The sequence below is a fragment of the Echinops telfairi genome, unplaced genomic scaffold, assembly GCF_000313985.2.
Source record: "Echinops telfairi isolate 266 unplaced genomic scaffold, ASM31398v2 ScPeMD7_7436;HRSCAF=8474, whole genome shotgun sequence".
Taxonomy (NCBI): domain Eukaryota; kingdom Metazoa; phylum Chordata; class Mammalia; order Afrosoricida; family Tenrecidae; genus Echinops; species Echinops telfairi.
Genome location: NW_022111336.1, coordinates 4,955,280 through 4,973,819, shown reverse-complemented (window position 1 = coordinate 4,973,819; position 18,540 = coordinate 4,955,280). Strand labels below are relative to the sequence as shown.

The following is an 18,540-nucleotide window of genomic DNA, read 5'->3' as shown; positions in this document are numbered from 1 at the left end:
AAATAGTACTATTTGCAGTGCTCCAGCGTCTCCATAGTGAACGAGTAGCTTTCCACAGTTGCATCCATAGCCTCGTCCTTTATTCCTTCCTCAGTCCGTGGCAATTTGATTTATGCTTCCTGTTTCTTCTCCTGGCACTTGGAATAATGGTCTGCACAAAGTTCACACTCAATAAATGTTGTTAATTGACAGACACATTTTTCTTGCTTAAACTCTTAGCTCCACAAAGAGGAGTTTCTGTCCCTGTGTGAGTGTTTGTGTCTGTTTGTGTTTGTATTGTGTGTGTGTGTGTGAGTGTGTGTAGGGAAGAGATCATAGTAGTCCCTGATATTCAGGGAAATTAGAAGGAAAAACTATTTTGTGTAAGAGCCTGACCTTCCCCCCTCCCCTTATAATTCTATTATATTTTGAAGTAGGAAAAATAAGAGAAAAGGGGCTTTTGGAACACTAGGAAATATAAGTTTTGAGTCAAATGGCACTATGAGTTATATAAGCTATTAATGTTGGTTCTGCTAACCTTAAGGTCAGCAGTTTGAAACGACCAGCCATTCCACAGGAAAGAGATGAGGCCTTTTACTCCCATAAAGAATTAGTCTGGGAATCCACAGGGACAATTCTACTCTGTCCTAAAAGGTCACTATGAATCGGTATTGCTTCGATTTCATGGAGTTTGTTTGATTGATTGTTTATATAAATTTTTGAAAACCACTCTTAATTTTGTTTTAATGCATGATATACTAGTTCAGTAAAGGCTAGTGTTGGTCATCAAAGTCACTAGGAATTTAGTTTACAACCCCTAGTTTTTATCAATGTGATTTCTGAATAAAATGCAATTATATTTGATGCTGTCACACTGGATGCCAAATGGATTTTTAACGGTCCTCACTTGGAGTGAAGCAAAAATAAGGAGACTATTATCAACTTTATTTTAAGGTTCCATTCCAAATATTCTTCTAACTCAAGAGCTCTGCAAACACAGGGTTGGCATTATTCTAGGCTGGCTTCAGGGCTAATGATGAATTTTCTTGATGAGGAATACTTCACTCTAAGTGGCAGTTCTAAAGTACTTTCATGGAAGGTGGTGCACAATTGAAATGATTCTAACAGTCTATTATGCACTGTACACAAGTAATAAAATTAATGGATGCACTTCAAGTTATGATCCATTTCCTCTGGGTGCAATATATTTATTCATAGACTATTGCAGAGGTTGTTTAGAATATGAGATGTGAATGGATTATGATCCATTATCCCTGAGATTCTAATGTACTATCACAAAATATTTTCCCAAAGTATTGTTCACAATGTCTGGTGAGTTCATGTTTGTACCCTTCACTAACTAATAAAAAATTAGAAAAACAGATATATGCCTGATTGATTATTTTAAAATTTTAACAGATTGTTAGCCTTAAAAACTCTCATAAAACTTAATATTTTCAGCTATGGAGTATAAGCATATGAAATGCAGATAAAACAGATATAAAATAGTAAATGCATTCACCTGTGAATAACAATTTGGGGAATATTTGGACCCTTATTTTTCTGCAAAGATTTGAATAGACCTTCTTCAACTAGTACTGGTGAATTTATGGCCAACAAATTCATGAAGGAAACTAATGGAATTGCTACTTTTAATCTGAGAGGTACAATAAGTGATACACCATTGGAGATTTCATAGGGTTTGGAATTAAACAAAGCTGACATTTTTTTCCCTTCAATTATGAAACAAGGGACACTTCAGACACTCTGTGTTTGTTTGCTTGTTTCCTTGTGTATTGTCACCTTAGCTATTTGTGTTTGTTTGAAACAAGCTGTCGATTTGATGTTGGGTGAAGTTACACGTTTTTATCCAGTTCGGACTCTAAACTGAGCACCCTGGCGACATTATCTTGCAGGAGCTTATATTTTAGAGGGACATACTCTTGCATAACAAGTCTTGTATAATAATGAGTTCATCTAATATTTACATAAAAATACTTTAACATAAACTTCTGGTATCCTGCAGAGATTCCCCTATCTTCGTCAGTGAAATGCAGAAATTCTTGTTTCAAATGTTGTGCAGGATTTATATTTTCAACTTCAGTTTCAAATGATTATGAATGAGTTATCAAATATTCCATGATTCCCTTACAAACATATAAGATAATAACTAGTTATTGATATAACCTTTTTCAGAAAAATGAATTCATAGCCTTAATATAGCCATAGCTAATTTAATATTCATATTTAACTAGCACTAATCATTAATAGTTAATTTTTTTCTAAATAACTTCCTTCAGTCATTAAAATGACTCCCCTCTTGTGAATTTCAACAATTGAGGGATCAAAACTTTTGTTGTTGTTGTTATTCTTTCTGATAATAATTTGCCTTCCCTTTGCATTAACATCATCTCTGGGGGGTGCAATCAGATAAGGCCCTCAGCTTCTAATTGAAAACTGGATGGTTCAAGACCAGCCGAAGGTGCTTTGGAAGAAAGGCCTGTGATCAATTTCCCCAAGCACAACTCTTGGCAACCCTGTGATATTTAATTCTGCCCTGACAGCCGTGACACCACTATGAGTCAGCATTGACTTGATGCCAAGTGGTAACCAGTCATATGTATTGGTTGCCTGATGTGTTTCAGAATTTGTGTATGTACTTCATATACATACTTCTTAGAACTCTCATAGTAACTCCATGCTATTGATTCTATTTTTTAGTTTCAATTCATGAATGAGTAAAATCAGGTTCAATAAGATTTAATAACAGATCTTAGTTTACCTACTTTGCAAGGGCAGGGAGTCAACTTTGAACCCAGGTCTGAGTAATTACCAGAGTGCTCACTTGTTGACTCCTATCTTCTGCCCCCCCCCCCAGCCTTAATTATCCTAATATGGAAGTCCTCTGTTCACATATGCTGAAAATATTCCTCAGAAACATTTGAACATTTCGACCTAAGGCACATTTTTGAACATCACCAGAAATAATTTCACACGTTCCCTCTGTGAATTTTGCAATGATGCCTTTCCATTTTCTAGCCACGATATTAGCATTTTGTATTTTTTTCTCGAGCTGATTATCTATATGACTGAAGTTGTAGATTCTGTTCTTTGTAGCAAACCTAATCATTGTACAAGTATAATTACTTACGAGCAGATTTTGGCATAATTATTGATAACTTCTCAAAAGCAACTTTTTACAGACAGCTCACCACACCATGCATTTATTTAGATGTTTCAGTAAAACCAATTGCTTTTTTCAGTACTAGGTGGGGATTAGAAGAATAGTTACCTCCCACTTCCCTTATACCTTGATATATGAGGGCATGAATCAATTGCCTTTCTTATATTTTGCTTTGTTTTTTCAGCTCTTTTCCTTCATATGTCAGCTACAGAAGGAATAAATGATTATTGATAGTCACAACTGAACATTTAAGTTTTCTTCATTGTCATCCTGTGCAGTTTCAGACATTGAAATTACTAAAGCTAGAGCAGAGTTCAAGTGAATTGAGCAGTGAGCAAAACCTTATGAAAAATTTAAAATCTACAGAGAAAATGTGCAAAAAGATAAAATAATACAATGATATAGTTCTTGAGTTATAATCCATGTTTATTTTTTTCTTTAGCAAAATAGGGTGTGAGACATGCATATGCTAGGAAAGCCACAGGTCTTTTGTTAAAGATATTCTTCAGACTTGAATAACTTACTTGCCTCCTAGTGACATTGTTCTCATGAAATTGTATGTAATACACATTCATAAAAGCAGGTTCTCTTTGAACCTATTTACTAAATAACTTGACTTCTTAGATATTTACATTCAGAGAAAACATTTTTGAGAGTAATCCCTCTTGACAGCCATAAAGATAGGATATACTCAAATATCCAACCTTATAAAAATATGAAAAGATTTATCTAAAAGTAAACAAAAACACAGTTAACTCATTTTTCTTCTTTGCATGCCTTCATAAATGAAGCAGTAATTGCATGTATACTAATATACTTAAGAAAGTCTAAAATTTATGAAGTAAACCAAATATTCACATAGTTTCACCCATACCATTAGATGATGTTGCTGTACTTTTATATTACCTTTGATTGACATTAGTCATATCTTATAATAAAACAAAATTTAAATCTGATGGCATACACGGAAAACTTAACTCTTTTTTCCCTCCCTGCTAGAAATAGGGCCTCCCAAAGCTAAGGTAATAGTAAGCTTGTTTTTCCCTTTTGACCTCAATAGATTGTTTTTCTACTTTGGATTCTTTATATATGTTTTCAACTTTCAGATCTACTTCCACAATTGTAAGCCGAATAATAATAATAATTTCAATAATATTAAAATAATTATTTTCCTATTGTTTGCTTCATTTCTTTGGGTGCTTGGGTAATCGTTTTTTGCTAACCTACTAAAAAGGGAGTAGAATTACTAGTTTTTGATAAATTCTCCCCCTTTTTCCTATTTGAAAAACATCAGAAATAAGTAATAATATTTTAACTTGACTTCGCAGACAAGTTTTCAAAAATTTAAATGTAAGTTAATTTTAGAGCTTTATTTTCAACTATGTAGTAATAAAATAATCAAAAGAACAGTTTAATTATATTTTGCATTTATTTGACATCACCACTATTTTTAAAATCAATCTTCCTATTGGGACTTAAGCCATGTTTGTATTTATTAAAATGTATTTTACATTTCTATAAATGTCTCCTTACTTGTATTTTTATTTCATTCCTACCCTTTGATATGATGTGACTTTAGTAATTTGCATCACCAATCATAAATCACATTATTTGATTTGCTTCTGTATTGCACAGAAATTTGAAATTATTATTAGAAAAGTATTTTAAATCATTCATATGATGAATATTTTATGATTTGAAATGTAATGGTTTTCTGACTTTTTTTTAACTTTGTCTTCAGTAGGTGTAATTTGAACATCTTTCTTTTTAGAGGGTGTTAATGCTGAGAGCATCAAGCAAGCTTCAGAACAACTGAACAGCCGGTGGGTTGAGTTTTGCCAGTTGTTAAGTGAGAGACTTAACTGGCTGGAGTATCAGAACAATATCATCACTTTCTATAATCAGCTACAACAATTAGAACAGATAACAACTACTGCAGAAAACTGGTGGAAAACACCACTCACTTCCACATCAGATCCAACTGTGATTAAAAGTCAACTAAAAATGTGTAAGGTAAGACCATTTCTTCCTTCCATCCAGAGCAGTAACAAAGAGAAATTTCTTGGTAACTTCCCAGAGCAAAATAGAAAATTATGTAATTTGACAGTGTCACCTTCTAAGGAACACATAAAAGGCCACAGTATAAGCAAAATGAGCTTATTTTAAATAGTTCATATATACTGCCCAAGTCCCACCTCTCCAAAATGCATTAAAAGTACTGACACAGGACTAATTGATTTCTTCGGTTGTCAACAAATGTGAGACAGCCTTGGGAATATGCTATACTTGGAGTGGTCTATACTTTGCCACACATTCTTAGGGCACCTCGTCTCCCGTGTGAAAATAAAATCCAGCAATATAGTGAAAAAGGGGAATCCAAGTGTATCTCCAGAAGTAAATGTAAACACAAAAGTCTTTCAAAGTGTTGACCCATATAATTCTGGTAATTTCTGGAACATTTACTTGTAAAGTAATGTCTTTTGAAGTTGTGATTGAAGAGTAGAGAAGACCACAAAAGATGGTGCAGTAGCTCAGAGGTAGTAGCAGCAGAGCTATTAGCATCTTGTGGCTAGTCAGGATAGCTGGAGGGGCAATGAGGTTCCAGTACTCCAGAAGGAGAGCATGAGATGCTCCACAGCAAAGGCAGCCTCAGCAGTCCCAGGGAAACTTACTGGAAAGGATCCAGAAGACGAAAGCCTGGATTCATTATCTCCCTGTCTCCAGAATCTAGACAGGGATTCCCACTAACTGAACATAATCAGAGGGATGAAGGCAAGCACCTCAGAGTCTGCACAGAACTATGAAGTGGACTGAATCAGAAGAAAAAAGGTAGCCAGGAGATCCAGAGAGGGAAACAAGACAAACCAGTACAAAGTGCCCGAGAAAGAGATGACAAGACCATGCATGCATATGTGTAAGAAAACAAGAATTATCTAAAAGGGAGAATCGCTTGAACTTTTTGCAACAGAAAAGAAAATAAGGTGTATACTTTTTGTTGGAAATGGGAAATTGTTTGGAGGATAAAATGCTTGGAGGATAGTTTCTAGGGTAAAGCTTTAATTATTGACTAGGAAGGCTGGTTTAAGTATTAAAAAAAGGCAATGTATCAGGGTTGAGTTCCCATACTTTGATTGGTTTAAAGAAGAAAACAGGAGATGAAGTGTTAACAGTCTTAAATAAACAACAGAAAAGTAAACAATGTCTGATGGCATTGAAACCGGAAGCCAAACAAACCACCATCAAGTTCAACTGTGATTCATGATGACCCTCCAGGACAGTGGTTTTCAACCTGTGGGTCGTGACCCCTTTGGGGGTCGAACAACCCTTTCACGGGGTTCCCCCAATTCATAACAGTAGCAAAATTACAGTTATGAAGTCGCAACAAAAATGATTTTATGGTTGGGCGGTCACCACAACATGACAACACCACAACAAGCATTAAAGGGTCACGGCATTAGGAAGGTTAAGAACCAGTGCTCTAGGACAAGATGGAACTGCCCTGGTAGATTTCTGAGGCTGTAAATATTTTTTTTTCCAACAGTTGTATTAGCACAAAATTTGCATACTGTACAATTGTATACTTTAATCATGCAATCATATCAATGGGGAATTGTACAATCACCACCACATCCATCCTAAGAGCATTCCCTCCCCCCAGGTTGAATCACCCCCAATGTGAGTTGTGCAATCACTATCAGCTCCAGTGCTCCCTCCCCCCTGCCCCCTTCTTCATTATTTACTCCTGAACTCCCGTTTCCTCCCTATTAACCGTCCCCCTCCCTTACAACCCCTGTAAAGCCTTCCATCAGTTATTATCATAGTACATCCACTCTTACTGCGCTTCACCACTGAGAAATCCCACAGAATGGTAAGGATAAGTAAATCTTTATAAGAGCAGAAAGCTTGACCTTTCTCATACAGAGCAGTTGGTGGGTTTGAACCACGTATTTAGGGATAGCATCCTAGTTTGTAATCCTCTAAACTACAGACGCTCCTGGAAATCAGAAGGGAAAAGCAAATGAAGTACTTGATGGTTTCAAATATTGAAGATACAAACTTACTAGAAAGTTGAAGAAACGCCAGATGTAAAAAAAATAGATGACGAATCTAGCTCAGAGATTTTATTTATAAGAATATTTGTTATACATATCTAAGAATGTACACATTTTCTTAGAAGGAATATACTCAGTGATTTTCCTCCTTATGTATCAGTAGAGCATTCCACCTGCATTATTTCTTGGAAACCTGAGATTCAGATATAAAACTATTAATAACATTAACAATGTAATTCATCTATGAAACCCATATTGAGTATCTCTAATGTGGCCACAAGGAGTCCTGTGCATGTAATGGCTAAGCTTGAGGGCTAACCTTGACAGATTTTAAACAGACTGTAAGCTCCTGATAGTGTTTAAATTGTCTACGAAAGAGAGACAATAAGCAATTGATTACATAAATAATACTACTGGAATAAATGATTTAAAGAGAATATCTTACAAGAAGAATCTGGCCTATCTAGACAGAGCCACCACCAAGGATAGGTCCTTGAGAAATGGGCATTTCAGCCTAAGCTTTGGAATTGATTTGTACTTAAGTGAGAGCATGTGACATGGCAGTTCAGGCAAAGAAAACACGGAGAGAGGGTGCAACTAACAAGCAAGCAACTGAAAGGCCAGTATGAATCCTAGGCATATAGGATAAGAATAGTGTGATGAGCGATGACAATGAAGAGACAGAAAGGAGCCCAAACAAGGATTCTTGTAGCGGGATAAGGACCTTGGTCTTTATCCAAAGGGCAACTGGGAATCAGGAATAGGAGTCAAAAGGTATCACCACGAGGATTTCAGCTCATACGTGCACAGATTTATGCAAACATGATATGGTTAAACATGCCTCTGTGATCAGTGAATAGGAGCCCTGTAGCACTGTTGAGTAAGTGTCCAACTGCTAACCTTTAGGCCAGCAGTTCAAACCCACCAGTAACTCAACAGGAAAAAAATGAGGCTATCTGTTCTTACAAAGATATGTGCCCTTGGAAAACCTTCATGGGGTTGCTCTGAGTCAGAATCAACTCTATGGTAATGTGTTTGTTTTGGGTTTGGTAATCTGTGCATGGTGGCAGACAGACTCAGTAATACATCTATCTTAGCTTCATTAGGTTACCTTAATAAAAGGGGTGGGGTGCTTTTGGTGCCATGGAAGAAAATGATCTTGAGGTCAGGGCTAATATCAAAATTTTAACACATCAAGTAGGTGTCTTCCCAAATCATGGTTTGAAACCAGTTTAGAGGAATGCTGCTCTACACAAAACAGTTTTTTTCCATGGATCAAGCGTTTTGAGGAAGATGGGGAAGATATCAAAGATGAGTCAAGAGAGGGAAGGTTGGCAATCTCAACAAATTAAAAAAGTGTATGTGAAGTACAACTTGAGAACTGAAAGCAATTCATAGTTTTTTCTTAATAAAATGAGAACATTTTAATCACACAAGCACATAATTTAATCACACAAGCACTAGCCCAGCATTGAAGGCTTTATTCTGCAGATCCATACTGAGGGCCATTGATGGAAATAAGAGTTAATGGTTCACATCTTTCAATTATCAAATGTTTCTGGTCAAAATAATCTTCCCTATGACTTATTCTCGTATTGTTAGCATCTTAAATGAACATTCTGCAAATGTCTGATTACATACTAATTTTGTTTTATGGAATGCACTTGGCTGTTCTGTAGGCTTCATCTACAGCAGATGAATGATGGCCTTCCATCTGGCCAACAATGTGAATCAACTGATGTTAATGTTCACAGCTAGTATCTGTTATACACAGCCTATGTATATATTTCTATAATGAAGACCACCTAATAATATTACCATTTAACTTTTAGATTTGTCTTCAAATATGAGTATGCATCAACTTTCTAGCACTTGGATGAGGCAATCGATAGGCAAATGGGAGAGATGAACAACATTCTCATTTTGCTAAAGTTTTTTCATCCTCATTCTCCAAAAGCATCTGGCCCTCAGAGATCAAGCTCCCTGAGCCACCTCATTTTATCACACAACCTCAGTCCTCTAAAAGCCACCGAGATCTTCTCAAACCACAAACAGGTGGCATTGTGCATTAGATTGTTCTTGTCATATAAAAATCTGAGTGAGGAACGTATCCATTAAATCTGAAAGACAAAACTGTCTCTCTCCAAAATAGCATTCATGTGTGCAAAAATAACAGCCCCCCACCTCCACCATGTTCACTTTGATTTCCATACCGCTCAGGTTTAAATTTAGTTCATAATTGCTATAATTCTTTTAATTTACCCCTTCTTCTAATTGCCTTTTGAGCCCATTAGAAATTTTAATTATCTTGTTTTCTACTATTATATCATAAACAATCCTCAACTAGTTTTTTCTCTAAAGGTAGTTAGATATAAATTAAAAATTAGCAACCATAATAATAAAAATACATAAAAGTACACTTCAAATTGAGATCAAAGTTTAAATATATATGGATATGTATACATATATACATATATGCATCCATCATTCTAACGGAATCTTTACTATGGAAGAAAAAGAATTTGAGTACAATTAAGTCGAGAATAGCATGGCAGAAAGAAATATAATGTAACCCACCATAAGGGCTACAGAGGTAATTAATTTAAAATGTTCTGGAAATGAACAGTTTTAAGAAGGAAACCAAAACATAAATGATTTTTGAAAATATATTTTATTTAAACTGATATATCAAAATATTATAATTCCAAAATAAAATTAATATAAAACAACCATTAATGACATAATGTAGTCTTATGTTTTCCTACTATGGCATCAAAGTTCAGTGCATGTTTTATAATTACATCACTTTTCGATTTTTACTAGCTTCACTAGCCAAATATGGTTAGTCTTAGCTATAGTGAACAACACGACAAAGTATCTGTATAATTTTATGACCTAATCCACCATGTATTTGAGAGTGAAAGATGGTGCTATTCTTAATTATGCCAGAAAAACCAATGGGCACTGTTCACAAGCAAGGGAGCTTCAAAATATTGGAGCAAAACGCGATTTCAAACTTAACGTGTTTCCATGACCTTTTTGACATCCGCAAGGACAGCCACTCTCAGTAATAAATTCATAAGGAGTAGTGGTGGTGCCTTCGGAGAAGCTTCAGACTGCTGACATCAAGGTCAGTTGTTCAAACCAACTAACTGCTCCTCAGGAGAGAGACAAGGCTATTTCCTCTTATAAAGGTTTACACCCTCTAAAACTCTCTGTAGGATCCCAGTGAGTCAGAATCATCTTGAAGCTGTGAGTAACTGCCTACTCACATCAAGAAGGTCGAAGATTGATTTATACACACACGAAACAACATCGCTTCTAAATCATAAAAAATGTATTAAACAAAAAATTCAAAATGTGCAACTATTATTCATTATGTCCTCCAACTATATCTGAGCACATCTAAAGGAGATGTTGCCATCTTTCTAACCCTTCCTCCAAGAATGGTGGTCTTTTGATTTACACATCATCAAAACAGTAGTTTGGCAACCTCAAGGAAACAAATCAAGTTCCTTCGAAATGTTCTTCGAGTTTGCCAAACAAAAATAAATCTGAAAGGGGCAATAATAGGGCTGGAGATTGGATGAGATACGGTTTTCCCAGAAAATTCTCACAAGATCATCTTCCCTACCCTCGGAGAATGAGCAAGTCTTGGTGGAGGAAAATTCCTCAGCAAAATATCCTGGCCTTTGTTGTCATCAACACGATGAATCATAACCCAGCAGCATCATGCTTGGTGTTTTGATTGGACATTTCTTTTAATAACCTTAGGAGAACTTCTTTCCAGCCATCCACTGATACACAGAGACTTGTTTAAACACATTTTGGTTCTAATAAACACACGGTTGTATGTGCTCAAACTGTAATAGCGATATTTTTTAACTGACACTCTTGTGTATGTTAATTCCATTCATAGCCATGCTATAGAACAGAGTAGAAGTGCCTCTATAGGGTTTCCAAAGTTTTAAACCTTTAAAGAAGCAGCACGCCACATCTTTGTCCAGAGGAGTGTAGAACCACCGACCTTTAGGTCAACATCGAAGAGGTCTGACCACTGTGCCGGCAGGACTTTTAAAATATATATATAATTCAAAACATATTTGATTCTATAATATATATATTATTAGATATATACATATATTTACCCCAAGTTATTCCACTGCCATTAAGTTGATTCCGACTCATAGAAACCCTACATAGCAGTTTTACTCTGTAACACGTGGAATCAATTTGGGTCAAATGAACTCTTCAGCAATGTATAGTAAATATATATTCCACCTAAATTAATTGAAAGAAAAGCAAATATTTTTCAGAAGTACTTCTTAGTCTTTGAAGCAAAGGCATATAACTTTGACTTTGGAGGGTGGCAATGTAGCATCGCCATTTGGTCTATGGAAAAGGTTTAAGGTCATTCATGGTACTATTCAAGAGCCCTGGTCTCCAAGTAGTTACACATTGGACTTCTAGCCACAAAGTTAGCAATTCTAAACTACCAGTTCCTCTTTGGGAGAAAGATGAGGCTTTCTAATTCCATAGTTAGTCTCAGAAACTCAGCAGAGGCGAGTCTAAGCTGGAATCAGTTCTCTACCAGTGAGTTTGAGAGTTTATAATGATGATGGTGATGATTGATGGTACTATTCATCCACAACACATTCATCCCCATTAACGCTGTTAATGATGTCATTTTGAAATTTAACAAATGTTATATAAGATATTACACATTGAGTGTAGAGCCAACTGTTTTTCACCTTTTCATTTTCCTCCTGTGAGATTTATTACTGTATTATTTAAAGTATGTTCACTCCTCAATAAGAAACCTGTAAAATGACTTGACAAAGAAAAATGATGTGTTCTATACATTCTTGTTTTTACAGCTTTTTTTAGATAACATTTTTATTGTAAATAGGTGGGGCTGTATCTTTAAGATCATCAACTTTGTATCCAACAGTATAAACTATGAATCAAATAATAACGTATCCTTTGATCCCTCTTATGCACTAGCATCTTCCATTTTACCCATTAACTCAGGATATTTTATGAGTTGGTGTCTCTCTCTCTCTCTCAATCTGCTCTCTCTTCTCTCCCCTATCTCTCCCTAGCTTTACCACTCACTATCTTGTCTTTACTGAAATATTATCATTGTAAGTGTAGTTCTGGGATTGTGCCCATTATTTCCACTCACATTGATCCTATAGAACAGGATAGAACTGCTCCTGTGAGTTTCCGAAACTGTAACTCTTCATGGGAGTAGAACATCATCAGTCTTTCTCCCTTGGAGTGGCTGGTGGTTTCAAACACCTGACCTTGCAGTTAGCAGCTCAAACCTTAACCACCATGCCACCAGGGCTTTTTTGAGTTGAATTGGACTCTACTGCAGTAATTTTGTTTTTCAGTTTGGTGCATTATTTACATCACCCTGGTGGTCCTGTCAGGTTAGTGTTGTACTGCTAATTACAAGTTCACTTCTTCAAACCCACTAGCTGCTCTGAAAGCAAAAGATGGGGCTCTCTGTTCCTGTTATAAATGTACGATCTTAGAAACTCAGAGGGCCCACTGAAGTCAGAATCAACTTAACAGCAGTGGATGGAGTGGGTATTGGTACCTTATTAGGTTGTTGCCTTTCTCGTAATTATTCCATGTTTGCATGCCTCCTGCATCTTTGGGAGTTCAAAATTGTATACACTTGCCAAAGGGTCTAGAAGGCAATCTAGAGTCCACAGGGCCTTTGTATTTATCTAAACCTGTCCAGCCTAAGTCCAGAAGGATATATTTGTCCAATATAACTTTGCTATGATTCCAGAGTTACAAGTGAGAACTACCTTATTCGACCCGAGTTGAGACATGCATGCATCGTGATATGAATCAAAATCCATGTTTCTTAACAAAAGTTCAGCAATTCTCCTTGATTCAGTGTGCCTTCCCTTAGCAAAAATCACATGGTGTCAACCAAAAACACAAGACAGAAAAATGAGTGGGTCATAAACTGGTGAACTTGATGACTTGTGGTAGAGACTTGCCTAAGCAATCAAGGAGGTTTCCTATCAAAATTTTAAGCAGCGTGTTAAGCTAAACCTGCATCACTGCCTTTTAGTAATTCCATCTGCAAAAGTGTAATGCATGTAAATTTAAAATGTTTTTTATTTTAATGTTCTAAATGATGACACAGGATGAAGTCAACCGACTGTCAGCTATTCAGCCTCAAATTGAGCGATTAAAAATTCAAAGTGTCGCCTTGAAAGAGAAAGGACAAGGGCCAATGTTCCTGGATGCAGACTTTGTGGCCTTTACAAATCATTTTAACCAAGTCTTCGCAGATCTGCAGGCCAAAGAGAAAGAGCTACAGAAAAGTAAGTAAACATTTTAGAATGGTTAACGTGACATGTTTCAAATTGGTTATTTATGAGGGAAAAGAAAGTACTAACAAGAAACAATATTTTCCACTGATAGATCCATCCTTCATCTAAATTTTCCAAAGAAGTACTCAAGCACAGTGGTTGAAAACAGATCAGTCATATTTGCATTTCTTTTTCCCCTGTAGTAGTTTCATGATATTATGGAAAATTTTAGATATTTGTTTCCTATTGGCCTAGCTTTTTCTTAGTGGGTTGCAACTTCAAATATCAGTGGGTTTTTTTGAAAAATTATTACAAAAAAACGCAGTTGTGTAAGTGTGAGGTGTGAGTGCATGTTCACTAAATACAGTTTGCTTTAGGAACAAGGATACATACCCATATAGTGTCTTGTATGCCTAAAGCTTTAATACAACAGTCCCTGCTGTCCTTTTTTTGTCTCATCAATTTGCTCTTATAAAATGATAATGTTAATATATGGTATCTAGTCCAATATATATCCCTATTCATTAGATTAAGTTTTAAGACAAATTCCTCTGAGAAATTGAACTGTAAGAACTTAAAAGCAACAGTGAAGAAGTTGTTTATGATACAGCATGAATACTTACACACATACAGAGCCTGAGTGGATTTCAAAGTAGTAACGTTAAACTCTCTTAAAATAGATTTCTCAGATTTATTATATTAAGCACAAGAACAGGAATTTGTTTCTAGGAACACTGTGGCCAGGAGATATATGTGTCTATTGATTATTTTTGAATTATCTATAGAATTTAGCAGGTAATAGTAGTTATAAGCTTAATTAGTGAAATACATGGTACGTCCTCATTTTTGTCATTTTTCCATGCCTTGAAATGAAATAAAGCAATCAATAAGTTCATATAATTTTTCTTACTTCAAAGTCTTTGATTTCCTGAAAGGGAATCAGGTACATCAACCCTATAATCATGCCAGCTCCCTCTAGTGGATTTCATTATATTTGTTGCTGTATTTTTATAGAACAATTGGGAGAAACATTCTAAGTTTCATATATGTCCAAACAGTGACATATTTTAAAATAATATATGTATTGAAATATAAATGGGTGTCATTATTTAAACACCAATTGTTTTATTAGATACACTAACTCTAGGAAAAACTACAACAACTTTACAGTCAAAATTTTTCTTCTGTATTGTATAGGTTGTCCCAAGGTTAATTAAATCAAGCTTCAACTTTTTCCTGTTTATTATAAAGATGCTCTGAATGTTGATATGTCATAACATATTTATCTATGGTACTACATATACATAGTATCATGTACAATCTATTCATACTTCCATCAATCCCATGCATGCATGCATTGGATTATCTTCTCTATTTCATATCTATGACAATAATATTTAAAACTTCAAAACATTCTATTTAATTTTAAGTAGAATGAATTCTGTTCTTGACCTGTGCTTTAGAAACACAAATTTACTCAGCTAACTCTCCAAGAAAGAGGTCAGGAAATTGACCTAATTTACCTGTATATCCAGGCAAAGTATACCTTTTTTTGTTTTTTCATCTAGGACACACACATTTGGGTTTCATTTTTATTAATTAATTTCTGAAAAGTTTTACTGGCTCATATTCCACATAGCATACAATTCAATAGTCCAACCATATCAAGAAGGGTTGTACAATTTTTACCACAATCCATTTTAGAACATTTTATTTTTCCCCATACTCATTGTTATTCCTGTAATTTTTTTTAACTTTTGTCAGAAATACACACTATCCATTTATTTTTGATTCATCATTTTGTACTTTCCAGGGGTGAATAGAACAGTTGCTTTGCTTTTAAATTCACAAGCAATTAAGTAAAACTGTGTAAAGGACCATTTTTCTTTTTTCATTTGATCTTGTCAGTACAATTATTAGCAAGAATAAAATACGTGTTTATTAAAAGTGGACACGTGCTTGATATCAATAGGTCTGAGGCTTTCTCCCTGACCTCAGAATCGTGAGAGCACATGAATTGCAATCATTTAAGGAGCGTTCTTGAAGACAGGATTGCTGAACTAGTAGTGTTTAATTTGGAGTAATTTTGGACAAAAGTGAAAATAAGAAAAAAAACCTTAATAAAAGTTTAAACACATACATATATCAAGGATGTGGTTGTTTAGACTTACATAAAATAGTTAGATTCAATTACAATAAATGTGAAGGGTTTTATTGTTTTTTTATGTTCTGTTTTGTTTTAAATTTCTCAAGAACCTGGCTACTAGAAGAATACTTGTGATAAGTTGGCTCAAAACAATTTGGGTGGGATTTATGTCTCATGAAATTGTTCTAAGGTAATCTTGGAGCCCTCGTGGTATAGTGGGTTGTGCATTAGTGCAATATACTACTGGTTCAAAGCTTGGAGAAGCGAGAAGAATGAGTTTCTATTCCTGTAAGATCAACAATCTCTGAAACTCTCAGTGGTTTGACTCTGTCCTATAGGGTCACCATGAGTTGGAATTGACTCAATAGCAGTGAGTTTGACTTTTGAGTTTAGGGTAATCGTAGAGAAAAATCTTACAGACGCTTACGTTTCTTCCACAACACAAGCTTTGTGCGAATAAGGCCTGGTGTAGCAGGGTTTTCTAGTAGAGTGGTGGCATTCAGAACAAAGTAATGAGGAAATAATAGCTTTTGACTAGATTTTAGGGGATTCATGGAAATGGAAAACTGAGCTAAAAAGTTCACAAATTCTGATGGTGAAGATATTTGATTGTCAATCACAGTAAATGACTTACATGTTGATGTTCTAAATTCAGATTTTCATGCTCAGAATTATTATTTTTCTAATTCTCTTAAAAATCATATCAACTAATAACTCTACTTGAGTACTCCCCATAATACTGCTTGACATATGTTTGCATAGTTCACATTTGAGAAAAAAATGCTTACCCCTATCATGATTTACTCTACTTTATAAAGTTTGAAGTCACAAGAAAATATTTTTGGTGATTTTACTCTTTCCTTGTTACTCTACTGACAATAAGGAATAGAGAAAATGAAGGAGGCTAGTTGGCATAAGATAAAGAAATATATACTAGAATCAACTTGGAGGTTTTTCCCAAGTAGTTATCTCAAACAAGTATAAATTGCCATTAGTGCAGTGAGACACAGAGAGATTAGACAGATAGATGATAGATAAATAGATAGATAAATAATACATATGTTAAATTCCCATGGTCTCACTGCTAACCATAAGGTCATCAATCAAAACCATAGTCACTTCCCAGGAGAAAGATGGAGATTTCTACTCCTGTAAAGAGTTACAGTCTGAAATCCACAGGGGAAATTCTACCATGTCCTATAATATCAGTGTGGTAGTTGATTGAAAATCCAAGTTGAAGGTAATTTCAGATTCCCAACAATCATTTCAGTGTTTCTAAATGTTGCTGCAATACAACATACTAATGTATTCTCTCCCCAAATGAACTACTTGGGGGTTTTCCCAGGTTCTAGATAAGCAGAGTTCAATCATAATGTCATGTGAGCTATACATATAATTTAAAATTTCCCAGTAGCCACCTTTTAAAAAGAAACAGGCAAAATATTTGAATAGTTAATGTATACATATACATACAATTTTATTGTTTCAACATAGAATCAAATTTTTTAAAACTCAGATAGGTAGTTGTATATTTTGGGGGTATTGATTCTTTAAATGTAATATGTGTACTACACTTTGAGAGTGCCCTAATTTAGATTAGTCACATTTCAAGGGCGTAGAGACCCTGGTACCTAGTGGCCACTATGTAGGGTGACGCAGTTCTATAGTTCTCTCCATGCCATCCTTTTGTCAACACGTATCTTATTTTCTGAGTTGTTCTGTTTTCAACAGTGGTGGGAAGGAGTAGTTGTTTCATTTTGTGACAGAAGAGGGTTACGCCATAGTCTATAAATCTGAGGTCATAGCTTTGTCAAAAGGGATCTGTACACTTCTCTCTATTAACTTCAAATTTCTTCTCTTTAGACTTGTGTATAGCAGAAAACACAATCACATGTGTGGGTCTCTTTTTTATATATAATACAATATATTTCCTTCCTATTCTTGCCATCTCCTTGACTCACCTCTCATGCCTTCTCTCTTCTCTTCTCAATGGCTTCTCCCACTTTTAAGCCTAGCCTACTGGATAAAACACACCAGATTTTTAAACAAAAGGGCGGACACATCGTTTTTTCACACATCTCCATTAAATTGTGGATGTCAGTATAGCCATCTATTATTTTCGCCATTCTTCCCAAGGTCATCCTACATAACTGGAGATGAATAGAAACTTTGTTTCCTTTAGGAGAAATAGGTGGCCTTTAGCTGTCATTTCCCCATGGATTATAAAACATGCTGGCAAACGAACGTTTGCTTTCAGTAAGTTTAATTTTGTAGGAGGATTATCCTTAATCACAAAACATCAAGAAGGTATGTATGGAGTTCAAATCTACTAGCAGTTCCATGGAGGAAAGATGAGGCCTTCTGCTATGATAAGTATATACATCCTTGGAAAACTTATACACAGTCCCTATATATATTCAACAAGTGGATGCAATTCTGGAAGTATTCAAGCATATATCTCCCCCAAAATTCAGGACTAAGGTGTACCTGACACAAGCCATGGACTTTAAAATTAACTCCTATGCTTCTGAAGTCTCTTCTATTACAAAATTTCACCAGTCCCGCTTAAACCAGAACTCACTGTCATTGATCCCATTCCAACTCATGGCAATCGTTTATAGAGTTCCAAGTACAATGGATAATCCACTAACCACCTGGGATCCTATTGCTCATAGCAACTCTAAATTCAAGAACAAGTTTCAGAGTCTCTTCTAACAGAAGTGTTGGCTTTTCTTTCTCTTCTCTCTATATATTTTAAAAATCATTTTATTAGGAGCTCATACAACTCTTATCACAATCCATACATACATCAATTGTGTAAAGCGCTTTTGTATATTCATT

The 18,540-nt window shown here is 35.3% G+C and overlaps 1 protein-coding gene across 4 annotated transcripts in view; it reads left to right on the top strand.

Annotated features, from left to right (window-relative positions):
• Window positions 1–18,540, top strand: part of DMD (dystrophin) — a 2,430,848-nt gene that overhangs the window by 826,246 nt on the left and 1,586,062 nt on the right. For all 4 annotated transcript variants that reach the window (XM_045298663.1, XM_045298661.1, XM_045298660.1 and 1 more), the window contains 2 exons: window positions 4,935–5,176; window positions 13,385–13,565. In XM_045298663.1, coding sequence (XP_045154598.1) covers window positions 4,935–5,176; window positions 13,385–13,565 — 423 coding nt within the window. The remainder of the gene's footprint in view (window positions 1–4,934; window positions 5,177–13,384; window positions 13,566–18,540) is intronic.